The sequence below is a fragment of the Macaca mulatta genome, chromosome 8 (genome assembly GCF_049350105.2).
Source record: "Macaca mulatta isolate MMU2019108-1 chromosome 8, T2T-MMU8v2.0, whole genome shotgun sequence".
Classification (NCBI taxonomy): Eukaryota; Metazoa; Chordata; class Mammalia; order Primates; family Cercopithecidae; genus Macaca; species Macaca mulatta.
Window position 1 is genome coordinate 133,510,500 of NC_133413.1, and position 23,509 is coordinate 133,534,008.

The following is a 23,509-nucleotide window of genomic DNA, read 5'->3' on the forward strand; positions in this document are numbered from 1 at the left end:
CTTTACAGTTTTCATCCTACTTCTCTATAGCATTTAACAATTGGGATTACTTTGAAAGTTTTTTGTTTTGTTTTGTTTTAGTTTTCATTCTATTACCTTGGTTCTCCTCCTGTCTTTCTAACTGCTTCTCAATCATGTCTCCTGAATTCTTTCAGTGGTTCCTAGACTTTGGATTTTTGACCCAATTTAAAAAGTGGAAGAACTCACATAGCTTGTCAACTTTTAATATTGCTAATTGACATTGGAAAAAAATACAATTTCATAAAACAAGGGATTTTCTTTCTACATAAACAGGGAGTGACATAATACAAATGAAAGAGTAGTACTTTAAATTTCACTTTATGAAAAACTCACTGCATTATCTGTATTTTTCTCTTTCCCTGAAGACCAGTGGAAAATTTATCATTAACTAACGCCAGACCTCCAAATGGTGTTTGGAAACCACTGCTGTTTCCCTAAGGGATTTGTCTGTTTCTCTGTCTTCAGTTTTGACCTACTTTTTATCATAACGTTTCCCAGATTTATATCTTGCTTTCTGACTATTCTCAAGTTCCATCTTTCTGGGGGGAAAATTCTGATCATAAAAGTAAAACATGCCTACTGTAGAAAACTTGCAAACATACAAAAAAGTGTAAAGGAAAAGAAAAATCACCTACGCTTTTACTAGCCAGTGATAATGATCATGAATAGTTTTTGGTACTTTACCTACCAAACTGTTTGCTCTGCTTACACAAATACACACAAGTACCTCAGACTCAAGCTTAAAAACCAAATGTATTATCATTATCTCACACTGATAAACCTGTTCTTCCTCATGTATTTATTATTTTTTTAATTTTTTTTATTTTTTTAGAGATAGGGTTTTGTCATGTTGCCCAGGCTGGTCTCAAACTCCTAGGCTGAAGTGATTCACCTGCCTCAGCCTCCCAAAGTGCTGGGATTACAGGCGTGAGCCACCGCCTGGCCCCTCCTCATGTATTTCTTACATCCACTAACAATATCACCATCTGCTTAAATAACTAAGCGGGAACCACTGGAGCCTTCACTTCTCTTATATCTCAGGACATCAACTTGATCACTAATATTTTTTTGTTTTTCTCCTTACTAGCTCTTGGATTTGTTCTTTTCTCCATTGCCACTTTCTTAGTTGAGGCCCTCCCTATCTCCTGCCTGGATTATTACAGCAACATATAAATTAGTCTTTCTTGTTCGATCTCTTCCCCTCCACCAGATACCCTCAAAGTGCTCTTTCTAAAACACAGACTAAATGTGGTACTCTTTTACATAAAATTACCTGCAAGAGAAAGCCCAAACTCACTAGCATAAATTCTGAAGTTATTCTGCATCAAAGCCTTTGTCAGCCTTGTCTCCTACATGAATGAGGTGTTGCTAACATGTCCCGTCATACTTTATCAACTAGCCACAGGCTTCCATTTTTGTGGATATTAATAGAGGTGCCTCATGTAATACCTAACCACCTATTGGATCAGTTCATCTATGGTGTTTATATGTAGTGTTATTTCTAGACGTACAATGTTTTACCTGGGTAACAATTTTACTTTTTACCACAGTCACCAAGGAGCTAGTTAGCTGGATGAGAGGACATGAGTCATCAGTATTTTCAATCTCTGTGCATGCATCAGGGAAATACGCCATTACCACTTCTTCTGATACAGCACAATTATGGGACTTGGATACCTTTCAAAGAAAAAGAAAGCTGAATATTCGCCAATCTGTGGGTATACAGAAGGTCAGTGACGGGACATCTTGGCCTGTTGTGCTTCTCGGGCTAATTTCTTGGTCAACAGGGTATATAAATGTATATGAGTAATGATTTACTTTCTCCTTGTAGCTCTGTAACTCAGCAACAAGCAAAGCAAAGTGGCCAACACAAAGATGTTGCCTATAGCTACAATTGATGACTTAGTGAGCTCTTTTCTAAAATTATAGCTGTGTAACTTCAACTCTCCTAAGGCGAAAGTCACTTAGTTGATTGGTTTTGTTTTCATTTTTAACCCTCTGACATTTTATTATGAAAAATTTGAAACACGCAGTAGATTTGTGAGAATTTTTGAACACATGTACATTCAGCATCTAGATTCTACCGTTAACACGTTACTGTACTATCCTCTACTATACTTTACATGGTACTATACTCTCTTATGGGTCTATCCATCCTTCTTTCTTTTTCTTTGTTTTGAGACAGAGTCTTGCTCTGTCCCCCAGGCTGGAGTGCAGTGACATGATCTCAGCTTACTGTAACCTCTGCCTCCCAGGTTCAAGTGATTCTCCTGCCTCAGCCTCCCAAGTAGCTGAGACTACAGGTACACACCACCATGCCCAGCTAATTTTTGTATTTTTAGTAGAGACCGGGTTTCACCATGTTGGCCAGGCTGGTCTCAAACTCCTGACCTCAAGTGATCCGCCAACCTCAGCCTCCAAAAGTGCTGGGATTACAGGTGTGAGCCACCGCACACCCAGCCACTCTGTCCATCTTTCTGTCCCTCTGTTCATTAATTCTCCTAATAATGTGTGTGTGTGTGTGTGTGTGTGTGTGTTTTGTTCTGAGACGGGTCTTTCTGTCACCCAGGCTGCAGTGTAGTGGTGTAATGATAACTCACTGCAGCTTGGGTTCAAGCGATCCTCCTGCCTCAGCCTCCCGTGTAGCTGGGACCACAGGCGTGTGCCACCATGCCCAGCTAATTTTTAAATTTTTTATAGAGACAAGGTCTTTCTATGTTGTCCAGGCTGGTCTCAAACTCCTGGGCTCAAGCAGTCCTCTTGCCTCGGCCTCCCAAAGTGCTGGGATTACAGGCATGAGCCACCGTGCCCAGCTGTGTGTGTGTTTTAAAGTAAACTTCAGACATCAGCGTACTTCCCTGTAAATACTTAAGCCTTTACTTAATTGACTAGGGGTCAATATTTGTTGATGTAAAATTTATATATAATGAAATATGTAAGTCTTAAGTATTCATTTGTTAAATTTCACGAATACACACACCTGTGTAACCTGTGTAGATGTAGCATTACCATTATCCCAGAAAATTCCACCGTCTCCCTCCCTGAGTGACCACCACTCTTCTTTTTCCTACCACGGATTAGTGTTGCCTATTCTAAAATTTTGTATAAATAGAACTATACAATAATAGTTTATGTAAGGCTTTTTTCGCTCAGCATAATGTTTTTGAGATCCATCCATATTATTAATAATTTGTTCTTTCTTATTGCTGTTTAGAATTCCATTGTATAAATATACCACCTTTTAAAAATCCATTTCTTTTGTTTTTTTCTACCTATGTAGAAACATATGGTATATGGGCCTCCAGATGTACTCTTGTTCTGAGCCCCGCAAGTGCCCCAGTTTGGTTCTATCTTTTCTTTTTACAGACAAGCCACATAACCAACCTCTCTGGGCTTCCGTTTCCTGAGCAGGAAAATGGGTCTGTGGTAACCACCTTACCAGGGCTAGTGAGAAAATGAGATAAAATAAATAATTCATGTCAAGGGCTTGGCAGAGTGCCAGGCCCTTATATAGCAGCTCCTATTGTTATTTTGTCCTTTATGTCCCCTGGCTGTCATCTCCTGTGATTTCCTATATGACATCCAAACTGGTCTCTTTCATAGGGTTTCCATGCTGCTGCCCCCTCCTCCCTCCTTACCACACCCAGTAACCTTCCCATTCTCTCCACCTAGTCAGATCTCACCCTTTCTTCAATTGTGATAATAGCTACTGAATCTATTTTTAGGCATTGTATTAAGAACTTTCCATACCTTATCTCAACTTGGTCCTGACACTGCCTCAATGAAGTAGGCAATGTTTATTGTTCCCCAAACACAAAGACACTGGGATCTGGAGACTGGAAGCACTGGCAGCTGCAAGTGCCAGAGCCGGCAGGGTGTGAAGCCAGATTGGAGCCTTTCTGCAGAGTCAGGCCTCCCAAATCCTGGGATGGAGTCAAGGAGCCTTTGGCTGTCCCACCCTTTTGCAGTGCCCCGGTGACTCTTCCTCCTCCAGGCCCCCATATCCAAGCCTGTCATACCTCTTCAGCTCTAGGGGTCTGTCTGTGACTTCCACCCTAAGGGAGCTGGCACTTTGTGTCACACTACATTGTCCACATCACCGATTCTCCCTCCCTCTCTCCCCTTCCTTCCTCCCTCTTCTTTTTTTTTTCTTTGAGACGGAGTCTGGCTCTGGCACCCAGGCTGGAATGCAGTGGCACAATCTCAGCTCACTACAGCCTCTGCCTCCCAGATTCAAGCGATTCTTGTGCCTCAGCCTCCTGAGTACCCGGGATTACAGTCGTGCGCCATGGCAGCCAGCTAATTTTTGTATTCTTAGTAGAGATGGAGTTTTGCCATGTTGGCCAGGCTGGTCTCAAACTCCTGGCCTCAAGTGATCCACTCACCTGGTCTCCCAAAGTGCTGGGATTACAGGTGTGAGCCACCACGCCCAGCCTGGGCACCTGTTCTATGCCAGGCTTTGGTGTTCAAAATGTTAGAAGTGGAGAAGTCAGAGGAAGATGGAATTATAGGTCTTTCCTCTTCAAAACTTTCTGTTTGGCTGATTTTATTCAAATGAGCACGCAGGCCCTATTCCTCAAACCCACTTCAAATGTGGCATTGCTAGGTTGGAAGGCCCTGTCTCCTTAATGCCCACCATCTTTTGCTTTTCAGGTTTTTTTCTTTCTATTTCATTAGCTAAATATTATTTTCAGGAGTATCTGAGTCTCTTGTGTGATTAATTATTTTGCTTCAGGTTATATTATACATGCAGTACTGCTTTTAATTTCTAGGTTATTAACGTGAGCAGCTAGCAGTGCATGTCAACCAAAAATTTACTTTGTAGTCTCCATGGAAATCCCAGAGTCCTTTAATGTGCTTTTAATAATTAAAAAGAGATAAAAGTTGTGCCAACTTATTCATTAGGGATTTAGGCCAAATGTCTTAGTAGGTCTTTTCTTCTTTAATAGCTTTAGTGCTTACATTTTGAATTTTAAGTTCCAAAGACGAGAACATTGGGAGTTGAAGCCACGTGGAAACAGAGTTATGAAACAATGACACATGACACAGAAACCATCTGTTCTTTTTACTAGGAAATTAAAATGAGTATACGCTGAATAGTTGCCAATGCAAACCTTGCTTGGACATTTAGATATTTTAGTTTAAAAATTAGGACTGTGGAAAATGTATGTATACTGTCATGTGTGCCTAAGTATATTAATGTTAGTGCTATAAGAATAAAATTAAATGTGAAAATGTATGTATAGTGTGATGTGTGCATACAGAACATTGCTCTAAAATAATAAAACAGGACCGGGTACGGTGGCTTACGCCTGTAATCCCAGCACTTTGGGAGTCCGAGGCGGGTGGATCACCTGAGGTCAGGAGTTCGAGAACAGCCTGGCCAACATGGTGAAACCTCATCTCTACTAAAAATACAAAAATTAGCTGGGCGTGGTGGCACATGCCTGTAATCCCAGCTACTGGGGAGGCTGAGGCAGGAGAATCACTTGAACCTGGGAAACAGAGGTTGCAGTGAGCCGAGATTACACCATTGCACTCCAGCCTGGGCAATAGTGAGACTCTGTCTCAATAAAATAAAATAAAATAAAATAAAATAACACCATAGTCCAAGTTATCAGCGAATTTTTCTTAAAGGGCCAGTAAATATTTTTGACTTTGCAGTTCAAGAGCAAAATTATATGACCTTTCAGAATGTAACCATTTAAAGCCAGGTACCCAGCTAAGGTGGGAGAATCCCCTGAGCCCAGGAATTCAAGACCTAGCTGGGCAACACAGTGACACAGTGAGACCCATCTCAAAAAAAAAGTGACCATTCTTAGCTCCTGGGCTGTACAAAGACTAGAGATGGGCCAGGTGGTGACCACTTCTGTTGAAAACAGGAAATAACTGTAACCTGAATACTAAAGTAAAATGTTCGTTTTTTAAAGTTTTTTTTCCCGTGACACAGCCCTCAGGAGAGCCTGAGAACATGTGCCCCTAAAAACATTAATCTTATCAAATTCTTACTAAACTCCTATTTTTATTACAGATTCGGATTCTATATTTTAAATGGAACTTTTATTTATTTATTTGTTTTGATGACACATGCGACCCTTCAGTAACTTGCTTTGGGTCTTCTGTTATGGATTTCAATTTCGATGGCTCTTTTAATCTAACCTAGTCTTCTACTTTTTTTCTCATGACATTAATTTTCTGGAGAGATCAGACCAGTTATCTTAGAAAATACCCCACATTCTGGAGTTGTTTTTTCTGTTTCATCATTATTGTTTAACTCATATGTCTTTCGCCTGCATTTTCTATAAACTAGATATTAAGTCTAAAGGTTTGAGTAGATTCATGTTAAACATTTTTGACAAGCTATTTACCTTATATGTAGGAAAAAATAGTAAACAATACAGGTTGAGGATTCCCAATTCAAAAATCTGAAATCCCAAATGCTCCAAAATTTGAAACTTTTTGAGTGCCAACATGTTACTCAAATATCAGGCTCAAAGGAAATGTTCATTGGAGCATTTAAGATTTCAGATTTTTGGAGTAGGGATACTCAATTGGTAAGTATAATGCAAATATTCCAAAGTCCAAAAAAATCCAAAACATTTCTGGTTCCAAGCATTTTGCATAAGGAATACTCAGCCGTAGTCCCTCCCTCAGGGTTGGTTTCAGCACTGAGTGTGATAATCTACGCAAAGTTAGGACAGTGCTGGTTGTATAGTAAGTGCTTAGTAAAATTGCATCTGTTGCTGTTGTAACCATCAAGCCTATGATAGGATTATCTCAGTGCAATTAGATAATTTGCCTAAGCTGTAGGGTGCCAGGCACATGGGCTCATGCCTGTAATCCCAACACTTTAAGAAGCAGGCTGATTGCTTGAGCCCAGGAGTTTGAGACCAGCCTGGGCAACATGGCGAAACCTTGTCTCTACAAAAAAGACAAAAACTAGCTGGTGTGCTGGTGTGTGCCTGTAGTCCCAGTTACTCAAGAGGCTGAGGCACAAGAATGGCTTGAATCCAGGAGGCAGAGGTTGCAGTGAGCCAAGATCACACCACTGGGCTGCAGCCTAGGCGACAGAGCGAGCTCCTGTCTCAAAAAAACAAAACTGGGGGGTAACTGTTATTTATTTATTTTTTAGCTACATTATATTAACAATTCAGAAACCCAAAAGTATTTAAATAACTCAGCAGCAAAATGCGATCTGACCTCAATTCATTTGGCAGCAAAATCTGAACTGAATTGACATGAGGCTGAAATATTAATATATTTGAGTATGGGGCATTGCCCCAGGTCGCCTAAAGTTCTACATAATGTTATAGAATATACATCACACTACCTATCTAAAATTGGAAATCTGCATTCTGAAGCCCCAAGGGTTTCAGAAAAGGAACTATGGAACTTTGATTTCAGAGTGTTTGTAAAGAACCTACCACTGTAACCTCTTTCCGCTGATTTTTGTAAGCAGTACTAGTAGTAATTATTAGTAATAGTAATAGATACCCGTTGTTCAGTATGTTCCATGAACCTACATTTTAAATAGTTATTTTCAAGCTTTAATCTGGAAGGGTAGATACCATTATCCCCATTTTGCAAGAAGGGAAACCGAAGTTCAGAAATATTAAGTACTTTGTCCAGAAAGATTAAGTAATCTGTTCAGTATCACATAGTTTAGAAGAGAGTTGCAGTTTGAATTCAAACCTGTCTTTATCTAAAGCCTTACTGCTTCTCAGGTAAACCAGTTATACCTTTTCAGATTAGTACATTTTTATTCTTTTGTTGATGCTTGGAGGTAAGATATTCGGCTCATTAGTTAGAGATTTTGGAATCCCCAGGATTTGTGATTACTGTGGTATCAGAAAGGCTTTGTGATGGATATCAGAAAACATCCAATAAAGAGTGTTTTGCTGAACTTAATTCAGCCTGTGTACCCAGGACACTCAATAAATTACTGCCAAATAATACATTTGACCTTAACTTGCTAATATTAGTATCCTAAACTCTTTAAACCTTGAAAAAGGGCCGGACACAGTGGCTCACATCCGTAATCCCAGCACTTTGGGAGGCCAAGGCAGGCAGATCACTTGAGGCCAGGAGTTCTAGACCAGCCTGGCCAACATAGTGAAACCCCGTCTCTACTAAAATATACAAAAAATTAGCCGGGTGTGTTGGCACGGCCCTAGTCCCAGCTGCTTGGGAGACTGAGGCATAAGAATTGGAGGTTGCAGTGAGCCAAGATCGTGCCACTGCTCTCCAGCCTGGTGACAGAGGGAAGACTCTGTCTCCAGATAGATAGATAGATAGGTAGATAGATAGATAGATAGATAGATAGATAGATAGATAGATAGATAGATAGATAGATAAAATAAACCTTGAAAAGAGTTCATCTACCTCCTCAAACTGAATTGGAAAGCTTAGGAATTTTGAGTTCTACAAGGAAAAACTGCAGCTCCATCCTTGAACCTAACCTCCCAAAAAGTATACTTTGTTAATGTTTTGAAGTCTTTCCTAAGGTTTTTATGTTTCTCAAGAGATGACACTATCTAAATAATAATGACATGCTTCATTAGAAACAATTTTATAATCATTAAAATATGGCAATTAAAATCACAAATCTAGTAATGAATAATCATGTAGGCAATAATCTATCACAGTTATTCCACTAAAATAGCAGTTGATGCTCATTAACTTTTAAGCTTCTGCTTTTCCCAGTAGGAATAAACTTTATTACTTTTCCAGAAAAGTGACTGCTAATTATAATAAGAATTTTCTTAAGTCACTTTTTGACATCAGTTTTGAAAGAGTGTTTTAATGCATTCATTGTAGATCATAGAAATCTGTAAGGCCTTCATATTATAAATCTTCCTAACAGTGAATCTGATAGCGAAAGATCTACCACAGGTTGTCTTTAGCGAAGTGAGCCAAGGATGAAGTGAGGAGCTTGATCAGGCCCTTGCCTGATCTATCAGTATCTGATGTAGTTGAGTTAGTATTTTTTATTGTCTTATTGGCATTAATCCTAAGTAGATTATTTTTGCTAACCAGTATGTTCTCTAGTGCATTATATGTGTGTGTGTGTTGTATCGATGACACACAAAATCATATTCGAGGCCACTGAAACTTTTATGAGAAAATATTGGTTAATTTCCGTTAATAATTTTGTATTAACAAAAGGAAGCATTGTTTATGCTTGTGATAGAAAAATGGAAATTAGGAGAATAAAGTGATGGCATTTTCAACTTTGCTATCAGTTTCACTCTCAGTTGTCCATTAAATAAACTGAATCTGTAATAAGATAGGATTATATATGCATTTGCACCTTTTTACTCTTATTAAAAAAATGCTTAACACTTACTTATCTTGAAACACTTTGCCTAATATTCCCAAAGGAGTAACTTTTTTTCTTGAGATGGAGTTTCACTCTTGTCACCCAGGCTGGAGTGCAGTGGCGCAATCTCAGCTCATTGCAACCTCCACCCTCCGGTTCAAGTGATTCTCATGCCTCAGCCTCTCGAGTAGCTGGGATTACAGGCACCTGTCACCACACCCGGCTAATTTTTGTATTTTTAGTAGAGATGGGGTTTCACCATGTTGGCCAGGCTGGTCTCAAACTCTTGACCTCAGGTGATCCATCCACCTCAGCCTCCCAAAATGCTGGGATTACAGGTGTGAGCCACAGTGCCCAGCCAGGACTAACTTTTAAAAGCAAACTGACTAATTTGGGAAGATACATATTTTAAGGCTGTTGACACATATAGTATAGTATATTTAACTAATTTTTACTCCCAGTGGCAGTGTATGACAGTGGCTTTTTTTTTACTATATATGTGTGTGTATATATATAGTATATATAGAGCTATATACTAATATAAACACTATATTAAATATTAACTACTGATAGATGTTTAAAAAATATCAAATGTTGGTGGAAGTATAGGGAAAAGGCACTGTCATACACTGCCGTTGGAATAATATATACATACACCCCGTTTTGTGGGAGTAATATGTATATATAAACACATCACATTTTGTGTATGCATATATGTGCCTTCTTTTGAAGACAGAGTCTTGCTCTGTCATCCAGGCTGGAATGCAGTGGTGCAATCTTGACTTATTTGCAACCTCTGCCTCCCGGGTTCAAGGGATTCTTTTGCCTCAGCCTCCTGAGTAGCTGGGACTACAGGCACGTGCCCGGCTAATTGTTTTTTTTGTTTGTTTTTGTTTTTTTTTTTTTTTTTTTGAGACGAAGGCTCACTCCCTCGCCCAGGCTAAAGTGCAGTGGCAGGTTCTTGGCTCACTGTAACCTCCACCTTCTGGGTTCAAACAATTCTGTCTCAGCCTCCCAAGTAGTGGGGACTACAGATGCCTGCCACCATGCCTGAGTAGTTTTTGTATTTTTAGTAGAGCCCTTGTTGGTCAGGCTAGTCTCGAACTCCTGACTTCAGGTGATCCCCCGCCTCGCCTCCCAAAGTGCTGGGATTACAGGTGTGAGTCACCACGCCCGACCTAATTTTTGTATTTTTTTGGTAGAAATAGGGTTTCACCATGTTGGCCAGGCTGGTCTCAAACTCATGTCCTCAAGTGATCCACCTGCTTTGGCCTCCCAAAGTGCTGGGATTACAGGTGTGAGCCACCACACCTGACCAATGTGCTTTATTTTTGAAGTAAAATTGATACTCAAAATTATATCTTGTTTTCATTTAACTCTTTAATAATATTAGGTGAAATTTTTTAAACTGCCATTTAGAATTTTGTGACTTGTCTAGTCATTATAGTATACCTAGTTTTCGTTTGAAGGGTTTTTTTTTTTTTTTGGTTAATAATAATTTATGAAATAATCAGTATTACTCCTTGTCATATATTAGAAATGTAGTTTTCTCCAACTTAAGAAAAGAATATTTGAATAAAGAAAAATAGGCTCTTTATAATTTTAAATTTAAAGAGTACTATGTGAACCTTGTGTGAAAACTAACTTTCTCTATTCCTCCTTAGGTTTTCTTTCTACCGTTAAGTAACACCATCCTCAGCTGTTTTAAAGATAATTCCATTTTTGCCTGGGAATGTGACACACTTTTTTGCAAATATCAATTGCCAGCTCCACCTGAAAGCTCTAGTATATTATACAAAGTGTTTGCTGTGACCAGGTAATGTGCATTTTAAGACACTAGGAATATTTAAGAAATTTAATTTCTGGTAAAAAATTACAAATTTTCGTTTAGTTTTTGTTCAGTATCTTTTTGTCATATTAGAAAAAGTTACCTTCCAATTTAGATATGATCTGCTGACTTTTTTTTATTTTGCGAAATATCAAATATACACAAAAATAGAAAAATACATGAACCCGTAAGAATTTCTTCTTTTTTTTTTTTGTTTTTTTTGTTGTGTGTGTGTGTGTGTATGTGTGTGTGTTGTTTTATTTATACCAGCATTTCCTCCATCAGAACCACTAAATATTTCCATAAGCTACAATAATCATCAATGAATGGCCATTTCTTTTTTTTTTTTGAAGTGGAGTCTCGCTCTGTCGCCTAGGCTGGAGTGTAGTGGTACAATCTCAGCTCACTGCAACCTCCGCCTCCCGAGTTCAAGTGATTCTCCTGCCTCAGCCTCCTGAGTAGCTGGGATTATAGGCATGTGCCACCACACTGGCTAATTTTTGTGTTTTTAGTAGAGACGGGGTTTTGCCTTGTTGGTCAGGCTGGTCTTGAACTCCTGACCTCGTGATCCGCCCACCTTGGCCTCCCAAAGTGCTGGGATTACAGGCATGAGCCACCACACCCGGCCATTTTGCACCCGGCCATTTCTATTTTTATCAGTCATTTCACCTACTTCCCCAATGCATTGTTTGAAGTAAAACCTAAGTATATCATTTTATCCATGAATATTTCAGTTTATCTCTGAAAGATAAGGGCCCTTTTGGAAATATAACCATAGTATTATCACACTTTGTTTATTTATTTATTTTTTGAGACGAAGTTTCATTCTTGTCCCCCAGGCTGGAGTGCAATGGCACAATCTCAGCTTACTGCAGCCTCCACCTCCCAGCTTCAAGCAATTCTCCTGCCTCAGCCTCCCAAGTAGCTGGAATCACAGGTGCCTGCCACCACGCCCGGTTAATTTTTACATTTTTAGTAGAGACGAGATTTCACCATGTTGGCCAGGCTGGTCTCGAACTTCTGACCTCAGGTGATCCACCTGCCTTGGCTCCCAAAGTGCTGGGATTACAGGCGTGAGCCACTGCGCCCGGCCTATTATCACACTTTTTAAAAATGAATAAGAATATCTTAATATTGTCATATATCTAGTCATATTCAAATGTCCTTGATTTGTCTAATAATTGGTTTTTATGATTGATTTCTTTGAATAAGAAGCAAAACAAGGTTCACACATTGTATTTTGTTGCTGTATTCATCTTTTCTTTTTCCCTTATAGTTTATTCATTAAATAGCTGGTTATTTCTCCTCTTGCGTTTTCTATATTCTGGATTTTGCTCTTTGTCTTCATGTGGCATTGTTTAATACGATCCTCTGTTATCTGTATTTTTCCTGTATACTGGTTATACCTGTATTTTCTAAAAACTGGAGGCTTGATCTGATTTAAGCACAAGAAGACATTACACAAGAAGGTGGTTTGTGTACTTTCATCAGTAACAACATAGAACAGTTTTCTTTTGTGATGTCAGTAGCCATCGGTGATCATTCCCTAGATCCAGTAGGGCCTTAGAAGTTAGCAAAATGCTGCTGTTCTAATTATCTCATTTCTTCTTCACTTATTAGTTAATAACCTTCTATAGAAAGAAACGTCTTCTCATCTACCCTTTGGTTATTTTGACGTACAGTTGTAAAGGAAAGGCAGGATGAATGCTTAATGTTCTCCTCTTTTTTCTTAAACTAGTTTTAAAACTAATGAACTGGTTTATTGGCATCTTTCCAAAGTAGCTAATGAAGTTTTATGTCTTTAATCTTTGTAAATTCATAGGCTTAGAGTAGTTAGCATGTTTTAATACATTGCAGCTGTCATTCTTAGATGTTCCAGTTCTCTCATCTTTGACTAATAGGAACCTCTTTTCGCTGGCTTTGGCATCCTTTTACTACAACTCCAGTTGCCTATGATAGCTTTCATGCTTTCTGATGTGACAAGATGTTCCAAGCTTATCAGGTACAATTCCTGCCCTAACCCTGGAATTAGCCTTTTCTCTAAAGAGTCTGGGTTCTTTTTTGGGAAGTGGTATTTCAAGACCCTAATCTGGATGCTAGGGGTTCTATTTTGACTAGGCCGATCCTTGTTTCTAGTCAGGGGAAAGAGTTACAAAATATATGTTAATTCCTCTCTTTTCTCACCTTGTTCTTCTAAGTCATCAGTAAATCCCATCAATTCAACCAAACTATATCTCAAATTGGTCAATTTGTTTTTATTCATTGCTGTAGGTGGTACCCTAATCCAAGCTACCCTAGCCTCTTTTAGACGACTATAATAGCCTTCTTATTTGTTCTCCCTGTTTTCAATCTCATTTCCTATAGTCATTCTCTGCACAGCAGATAAAGTGGTTTTTATAAATCAGTAAGTCAGATCATGTCACTTTCCTATTTAACCTCCTTCATCATTTAGAGTAAAATCCAACCCCCCACCCCTCATTTCCCCCGAGGCCTTCTGTCATCTGGCCTAGGCCTCCCTCGCTTCGTCTCATTTCCTTCCTTAGTCTCCTCTAGCCACACCCGAGTATAGCAGTGTACTTTCATATGGCAATGCACTTGAGTATGACCTCTTACTTACTTTTCCTTATATACTAACTTTACTGCTTTTTCAGCACTTTTGTACCAGCCAGTCTGGAATACTGATCAGGATAGAATTCTTCCTCCAGATCATCCCATGACTGGCCTATTTGTGTCATTCAGGTAGCAGATCTTCCTCCTTTCCCAGCTTTCATTACCTTATTTTGTAATTCTGTATAGAACTTATTACCCGCTGAGAACAAGTTCATTTTTTTGTTTGTTTGCCTTCCTCTAGACCGAAAATCCTGTAAGAGCAGGATTACTTGACTGTGCAGCCTTAATTGACTGTGTTCCTGGCTTCTGGGACCATACCTGGCTTATAGCAGACACTTGAAACATAACCATAGTATTATCACACTTTTTACAAATTAATAAGTCCTTTACAAGTTCTTGTTGAATGAATGAGCAACGGCCTTGCAAGTCAAAACAACTTACTCTTTTTGTACCTTATTAAGGTAGCTTTCTTTGAGCAGGAAAAAAGTTTGGGCTGTTACATTTTTTCATATAGCCAGTACCACCAATTCTGTATAGCTGTATGTGAAACACAGAAAGTTGGATAGTGATAAGTGACCTTGAGATTATGCTATAAAATATAAGTGTTATGTAAAAAACCCACAATCAGGTCATTAAATGTTTGGTAAACTGGTGCCTTAGCACAGTAGGTAAAAATATATATACTATAAACCTGAGCTGTCCATACAAGTATTTAAATGAATACAAATTAAATGCAATTTAAAAATAAGGTCTTCATTAACATTGGCCACATTTCAAGTGCTCGGGAATCACATGTGACTAGTGTGACCATATCAGACAGCGTAGGTACAGCACCTTTCTGTCATCACAGAAAGTTCTGTTAGACAGCACTGCTATAAACAATTGAACCTGCCTTACTTTCTCGCTTTTTTGTTATATAGAGATGGCCGAATCCTGGCTGCTGGAGGCAAGTCAAATCATCTTCATTTGTGGTGCTTGGAAGCTAGGCAGCTCTTTAGAATTATCCAGATGCCCACTAAAGTTCGAGCCATTCGCCATCTAGAATTTCTTCCTGATAGTTTTGATGCTGGTTCTAATCAGGTTAGTAACATAAATGTAGGGCACTGTACTTTTTGCGAAAGAACGCATCCATCTCTGAACTATCTTAGCTCTTATTTAACTTACACCTTGTTACAAGAATTTGAAATTACAAATATGTGACTTTTGTGAAGAGTCTAGAATTGAAAAAAATTTCAAAATCTTGTATTCTTTATACTATTGACAATTTGCTCTTCTTATAAAATCAGCAGACTGAAAATTTATATTGTACTCTATGGTTTGCAGTGTGCTTTAGCATGCTAGTTTTCATTTGATCCTTAATTATTTGGCATAGGCAGGAAAGATATTCTTCCCATTTTACAGATTCTAACACTAACAACTAGAAACATTGACTTGTCAACATTCCTGTTAATTGTAAGGATTAAAGATTGGACTAGAACTAAAATTTTTTCGTTGTGTTGTTATTTTATTTACCCTAACTGGTTGCTCACTCCTGTGAAACACGTTTTTTATTGGTATCTTTCTTTAGTTTACAAAGTGCTTCTTCCCCCATCCCCCTTCACTTATTCCTTTTTAAGAGTTGAGTTCTGTCAAACCTTAACTTTCTTATTTCAAATAGACTGTCATGGATCTTGTATTTTAACAGATTAGATATATGTTTTCCATATATATGTATACATATGCATGTATGTGTATATCGTGTCCATTTTACTTACGTTTTTGATTAGGTAATATATTCATATGGTTGAAGACATAAAACAGCACACAGTAGGAAGTCTGTCATGCCTTTCTACCGTTTGTCTAGTTGTTCACCTCCCCCCATATCCACTGTTGTTACGTATAGTGTTACGTTTTTCCCATTATTTTATACAGCCTTGCACCTTTTATTCTTTGGGTTTTTTTGTTATTGTTTTGAGATGGAATCTAGCTCTGTCTCCCAGGCTGGAGTGCAGTGGTGCAATCTCGGCTCACTGCAACCTCCGCCTCCCAGGCTCAAGTGGTTCTCCTGCCTCAGCCTCCCAAGAAGCTGGGACTACAGGCATGAACCACCATGCCCAGCTAATTTTTGTATGTTTAGTAGAGACGGGGTTTCCCATATTGGCCAGTCTGGTCTCAAACTCCTGACCTCAAGTGATCCACCTGCCTCAGCCTCCCAAAGTGCTGGGATTATAGGCGTGAGCCACTGCGTCCAGTCTACCTTTTATTCTTAAGTTGGAAATTGTTCTATACCAGTGCAGAACTTCTTTCTTTTTTACAACTGCAACACTATGCAGTTTATTTTGTAAACCAGTCTTCTATTGGCACTTAACCTATTTTTAGTCATTTTCTGTTACAAATCATGCTCACTGAATAACTTTTTACAAGTGTCATTTCACACATCCTCTTTGTAGGATAAAATCCCAGAGTTGAAATAGTGGCATAAAGGTTATGTGCATCTGTCATTTGGGTAGTCTTGCCCAATCGACTTCCAGAGGAGTTGCATCAACTGCAGATGAGGGGCTTTGTTTCCTGCAAGCCAGCCAACAGGAGGGCTTTATAGACTATCACCTCCAAACTGCCTTTTACAGTCTTTTGTATGATTAATGACATCAGCGTTTCAAGCAATCACATGGTGGCATCACTTACCAGCCACTGCCACTGGGAAGAGAACCTGTGCTTAGACAGGGCAGCATGGGGGTTTATTTGCTTCAACTTTTTTATTACATTTTTTTTTATTTTGTTTTGTTTTTTGTTTTTTGTTTTTTTGAGATGGAGTCTCACTCTGTTGCTCAGGCTGGAGTGCAGGGGCGCGATCTCGGCTCACTGCAAGCTCCGCCTCCCGGGTTCATGCCATTCTCCTGCCTCAACCTCCTGAGTAGCTGCGACTACAGGCGCCCGCCACCATGCCTGGCTAAGTTTTTGTATTTTTTAGTTTAGATGGGGTTTCACCATGTTAGCCAGGATGGTCCCATCTCCTGACCTCGTGATCCTCCCTCCTCAGCCTCCCAAAGTGCTGGGATTACGGGCGTGAGCCACCGCACCCGGCCTTTATTATATGTTTTTAATTTTTGAAATTATGAGTTAAAATTTAAACTTTTCTCCCCCCTTAAAAGACTAGCTTCCCTCCTACCCCTCCACTACCCTTGCAACTCACAAACTCTCCATTCTCCAGATGTTACTTAAAATATTTGCTGAAAACAGGTAGACACTGGGGAGCCTCAGTGGCAGTGACAGGTTTGTGTGGGGGCAGCAGGGCTGGTGTTCACTTCGATTAGCTATGGAAAGGGTACAGGAAGGCAAACCCTCCACCCTCCTTGTTCCTGATAGCCAGTGTGGAGGCAAAAGTTAGGAACTGTCTGTCTTAGTCTGTTTTGTGCTGCTGTATTGGAATACCACAGACTGGGTAATTTATAAACAACATAAGTTTATTTCTCACAGTTCTGGAGGCTGGGAAGTTCAAGATCTAGAGGTTGGCATCTTTTGAAGGCCTTTGTTCTCTGTCATAATATAGTAGAAGGCCTCATATGGGTGAGAAAGGGAGGGAGGAATGGGAGGGGACAAGAGGGAGGCGAACTCATCCTTTTATACCAAACCCACTCCCATAATAACAGCATTAATCTTTTCATGAGAGCAGAGCCCTCATGCCCTAGTCACCTCTCATTAGGCCCTATCTGCCAACACTGTTGCATTGAGCAAGTTTCCAATACTTGCTGTTGGAGAGACACATTCAAATTATATCATTGTCTAATCCTCTCTGTCCCCTGCATGATCTGCCTGTGGGAAGGGAAGATTCTTAGGGCACCTTTCCATAGTCCACCATGATAGGTTCCTTGCTGATTCTGATTAGATCCAGGGCATAATCAACAAGAGCCATAAGTTGTGATTTTAAAATATATAATATCAGACCAGGTGCAGTGGCTCATGCCTGTAATCCCAGCACTTTGGGAGGCCAAGGCAGGCAGATCACCTGACATCAGGAGTTTGAGAGCAGCCTGGCCAACATGGTGAAACCCCATCCCTACTAAAAATACAAAAATCAGCCAGGCATGGTGGTGCATGCCTGTAATCCCAGGTACTCGGGAGGCTGAGGCTGGAGAATTGCTCGAACCCAGAGGTTGGAGGTTGCAGTGAGTGGAGATCGTGCCACTGCACTCCAGCCTGAGCAACAAGAGTGAAACTCTGTCTCAAAACAATAATAATAATAAAATAAAACATAATATCTCACTGAGAATAGAATTTCCTCTAGGTGTCCCCCTCAAAATATATGTATTTATATACATACACACATATATATACACACACACGTACATACACAAACATTGCATACATGTAAAGACATGTATATAGTATGACTTTCAGACATTCACTGTCACATGTTTTTAGGAGTTTATATTTTTTCTCTCTACTCTTAGGTTCTTGGAGTACTAAGTCAAGATGGTATTATGAGATTTATAAATATACAGACTTGTAAACTTCTCTTTGAGATTGGGAGCCTTGATCAAGGAATTAGCTCATCAGTAATTAGCCCACATGGACGGTACATTGCATCTATTATGGAAAATGGAAGTCTAAACGTATATTCAGTTCAGGCTTTAACACAAGAAATAAATAAGGTATGTATGATCAAGTAATCAACAGCTTTTTATAACCACTTACCTATTATATCATCAAGAGTAAAATCTTTATGCTACTGTTTCTCACTCACCTGGAACTTATCCATTTTTCTGGATATATGTTGTTGCTCTTACTCCCAAAGCCACATCTCTGACCTTGATTTCTCACATATGCTCTATTCTTAAATTGTTGCCTTCCTGAGGGACATCTCCGTTTGATGTCTCTCATTTGGGTGTTACTCATTATCTCCTTCCCAAAAGAGTTCTTCAATCCTAGTTTCTTCACTTCTGTCTCATGTTTTCTTCCCATCTCATAAGCTAGAAACCTCAAGGCTCTATGACTTCCTGTGCCTTTATTTTCTAAATCCAGTCAATACTAAGTCATATAACTTTTTTTTTTTTTTTTTTTTTTTTTTTTTTGAGATGGAGTTTTGCTCTTGTTGCCCAGGCTGGAGTGCAATGGTGCGATCTCGGCTCACTGCAACCTCTGCCTCCCGGGTTCAAGCGATTCTCCTGCCTCAGCCTCCTGTGTAGCTGGAATTACAGGCGTGCGCCACCATGCCCAGCTAATTTTTGTATTTTTAGTAGGTATGGGGTTTCACCATGTTGGTCAGGCTGATCTCGAACTCCTGACCTCATGATCTGCCCACGTTGGCCTCCCAAAGTACTGGAATTACAGGCGTGAGCCTCCGCACCCGGCCCAACTTCTTAAATTTGAAATATCTATAAATGTGTTGCCTGTTCTCCACCTCTGTAATTGCTATCCTCATATTGGTCTTCATTAACTACTCTAGACTAACGGTAATTTAAAGAAATATCTTAAACTCAGAGCCCTCAGTGCCTGCCCTGCCCATCCTACCACCTTCTAAAATAATTCATCATCATTTTTTAACTAATGCTATTTTAGCGGCTTCCTTCCTTCACCTGTTGAATTAAGTCCAGACTCTTCTGCCAGGCTCTCAGTGTTCTCTCCAATCTTGTCTACCTGTCTAACTTATTTCCTCAAACTTACAACTTCCCTCATTATCCCCATAGACACCATCCTCATTTCTGAATCTATTATCCACAGCATCCATTTCACTAAAATGCACGCCTCTCTTCTCTTCTCTGGTTATCTAAAATTCCCCCAGCTAATCAGTCATGTTGTCCATGTGTCTTCCAGTCTGGAATTGCACCTTGGTAACTCTAACAGAGACTTTGATGATCACCTGGTCTAACCTTTTCATTTTACACAGGAAGAAGTTCATGCTCAAACTTAATCACGCAGCTAATAACTAGCAGTTCTGGGTGTTCCAATTCTTCCAAGATCACATGAGATTGGGTACATTTGGAGTAGCATTTGCCACCTTTTTTTATTCTAGAAAAAGTTTGTGCCGCCTCCTTTTTGTTTTCTTTATCTTTTAAAAAATTATGCAAGCAGTGTCTTGTTGCAGAAAAAAATAAGAATATACAGAATAGCAAATAGACAAATACAAATCACTGAAAGTCTCACCATTCTCAGATGATTCTAATTTACACGTTCCCAATTTCTTTTCTATGTATGTAAAGATATACAGTCACTCCTCATTATTTGTGCATTCTATACATGAGAATTCAGCTACTCACTAAAATTGATTTGTAACTTCAGAATTAATACTTGCAGTGCTTTCATGGTCATTCAGGGACATGCACAGAGCAGTGAAAATTTGAGTCACCAGATACCCTTGTTCCCAGCTGAAGTCAAACAAGGCAACACTCTGTCTTCTTATTTCAGCTCTCATAGTGTAAACAAGTATCCTTTTTGTGGTCTGCTTAATACCATTTTTTTATTTTTTTGCATTTTGAAGCTTTTTGTTAAGATTTTACTGTTTAAAGTGGTCCCCAAGCATAGCGCTGAAGTGCTATTTATTGTTTCTAAACACAGGCTGTGGCTTCCCTTATAGAGAAAATACGTATGTTAGATAAACTCATTCAGAAATGAGTTATAGTGCTATTAACTGTGAGTTCCATGATAAGGAATCAGCACTATGTATTAAATAAGATGTCTTTAAACAGAAACACACATGTATGTATTGATTGATTAATGAGGCTCTCAGGAACCTGACTCTGTGTTTCCCCTAGGAGCAGTATTTCAGTATTCACTAATTGAGTGTTCATGGTGACTTTATAGAACCACTGCAAATAGTGAGAATTAACTATACGTATATGCTTATGTGTGTGTGCGCGCACGTGTGTGTATGCATACTTGTCTCTAAACATATGGGATTATACTCTGCTGCTCTTTTGCCCTTTATATCATTATATATACTATATAAATATATTTTTACATTATAATATGTGCTATATATTAATAAATTTTTAAAAATGTATTAATATCTGCTCTTACTGAGAGAGTTTTCAGCCTCTGAATAGTCAGTTTTACAGTACTAGCTAAACCTTCTTCTTCTTTTTTTTTTTTGAGATGCAGTCTCACTCTGTCACCCAGGCTGGAGTGCAGTGGTATGATCTCGGCTCACCGCAGCCTCCGCCTCCCAGGTTCAAACAATTCTCCTGCCTCTGCTTCCCTAGTAGCTGGGATTACAGGCACGTGCCACCACACCTGGCTAATTTTTGTATTTTTAGTAGAGATGGGGTTTCACCATGTTGTCCAGACTGGTCTTGACTCCTAACCTCGGTGATCCACCCACCTTGGCCTCCCAAAGTGCTGGGATTACAGGCGTGAGCCACTGCATCCGGCCTTGCCAAACCTTCTTAATAGAGGCAGGCAGAGATCTGAGAAAAACTATGGTAAGAGTGAGTCATTGAGTTCCTTTCTACTTGTTGTCTGTTGAGCAAATTGAGATCACATGAATAGAAAAGCGAGCTTAGAAGTAGAATGATCTTTTTTATTTTTTGGACACATTCCCGGTACCATCAGTGTCTTTATGGCTGTTCCAGGCTACATTAATGTTCAGCTCTATATTCTCTGTAAATCATAACTCACCTTTGTCCCATTTTTGCCAGTTTTATTTTCTTGTCATTGGAAAATTTCTGGTATTGTGGTAATAGAGTAAATGAATTCTTACATGTTAAAGGTTTAACACTACAAAGGCATGTCAAGTCAGGTCATATCTCAGGTTCTTTTTGGGAGGTTATACTTCATGGTAGAAGATAAGGCTCAAACAGGGGAAATTGTGACATTACAATGGACATTTTAATAAAAATGTAGAAGAATGGATTGAAGTCAAAAAACAGTTTATTAAAGATGGGTAATATTCATAAGTCAGACCACTATTAATCCCATCCCATAGATGAATTGAAGAATTGAATCATAAACTGTAAACGGTCATTGTATTTGAATTGTATTTAGAACTTAGAAAGCCTGAGTTACCTTATTTGCTCACTTCCTTTGAAGAAGGAAGATCTTTTGATTTCAAAGAGAATATTATTTATGGAGAAAATGTTCTAGTGAGTAATGTTACTTTAAGTAAATTGAAGTTGTTCAGGTTTTTTTCCCTGTCTGATGGGCCCCATAAAAATGAAGGTATAGGTTCTAGGTCACATTGTCTGAACTGCTTAAGCTGTTGATACAATAAGGAACTAATAGTGATCGCTAAGCAGATTAAAACATTTAACCAAGGGATAGAGAGGCAGAGGTTCCATGCTTCTAGAAGAAAATCATTTGGCAGTTTCCTCTTAGAAATTTCACTTGACCCCAAAGAATATTAGGGTATTTCTGTCAGAATTCTAGAGGGCCATACCTCTAACTGTACCTTTTTTGCTGTAGGTAATAATCACCATACTAACTTCACCATGTATGTGTAAACATGATTTGGTATCAAATGATTTAAGGCCAGCTTTCAAGGAATACTTATATTTATTGCTATTGTTAATCATATATCTTTATTATGTTCTTCAAAAGGATTCGGCACAAATTTGCTTTATTAGTCAAAGCAAATGTTCCTAGACATTTTACTTAGGTTTTTTGCCTGAAGAATAATTCTACATATTAAGGCATGTTATTAAAGCAAACTTTGAAAATCATATATTAACAGGCCTATCTTCCAAGGATATCCACTAGAATACATATATTTATTTTTCCATTTAGCCACCTCTGCCTTTAGTGAAAGTTATTGAAGATTTGCCCAAGAAGAAACTGAGTTCCAGTGATCTTAAGATGAAAGTAACATCAGGAAGAGTACAGCAGCCAGCAAAACCCAGGGGAAGCAAAATACAAACTAGAATATTAAAACAAGACCTGACTGGTGATTTTGAAAGTAAAAAGGTAAGAATATTTGGTAATTAAACTTTGTCATGACTCTGCTGTAGACAAGTCTTGTGATTCCTAAGCCATCACCACTCTTCCCTCTCTTGGGAATTAAAGAAAGAGAATAAATGAAGAGAATAAAGTTGTAACTGAAATTATGTACAGGCTGGTCTCAATCCTGGCCTCAAGTGATCCTCCCACCTTGGCCTCTCAAAGTGCTGTGATTACAGGCATGAGCTGCCACACCCAGCCATATTAGAGAAATAAAGAAAATATAGCTATTAATAGAGATGTTACATTATTTTCAAGGGATTTTAAAACTTTTTAATGACAAATATATACACACACATATACAAAGTACACATTAAGTATACAGCTCAGTGAACTTTCACAAAATGCACACACTATGTTACCAGCACCCAGATCAAAAACTGGAATATTACCATCAGCTTCTTGCTCCATTCCATACTCTCTCTCCCTTACCCCCGCCCACCCCAGAATAGCTACTTAACTGAGGTTTCAGGCATCCACTAGGGATCTTGGAACATTTCCTCCTCAAATAAGTAGGGACTGCTGTAACTTCTTTTTTCTTTAAGCATTTTTTAATTGTAAAACTTGCAACACAGAAGAGTATCTAAAACAGATTACAGCTTAATGAAAAGTAAAAAAAGATTACGTATGTATCCTGTGTCAGGTGCCTGCAAGACCATCCTTAGGTTTGGTGGTTTATTAGGACTCAGCATGTTGTCATATTCATAGCTATAATATATGAAAGTGATTTTGCTTTGCAAAATCAGCAAAGGGAAAAGACACATGGGGTGAAGTCCAGGAGAAACCGGGCACAAGCTTCCAGAAATCTTCTCCCACTGAAATCA

General features: G+C 39.0%; 1 protein-coding gene across 32 annotated transcripts in view; it reads left to right on the forward strand.

Moving 5' to 3' along the window:
• Positions 1–23,509, forward strand: part of TBC1D31 (TBC1 domain family member 31) — a 72,137-nt gene that overhangs the window by 12,606 nt on the left and 36,022 nt on the right. For all 32 annotated transcript variants that reach the window (XM_077943987.1, XM_077944003.1, XM_077943997.1 and 29 more), the window contains 5 exons: positions 1,572–1,750; positions 11,005–11,156; positions 14,699–14,858; positions 18,209–18,409; positions 22,476–22,652. In XM_077943987.1, coding sequence (XP_077800113.1) covers positions 1,572–1,750; positions 11,005–11,156; positions 14,699–14,858; positions 18,209–18,409; positions 22,476–22,652 — 869 coding nt within the window. The remainder of the gene's footprint in view (positions 1–1,571; positions 1,751–11,004; positions 11,157–14,698; positions 14,859–18,208; positions 18,410–22,475; positions 22,653–23,509) is intronic.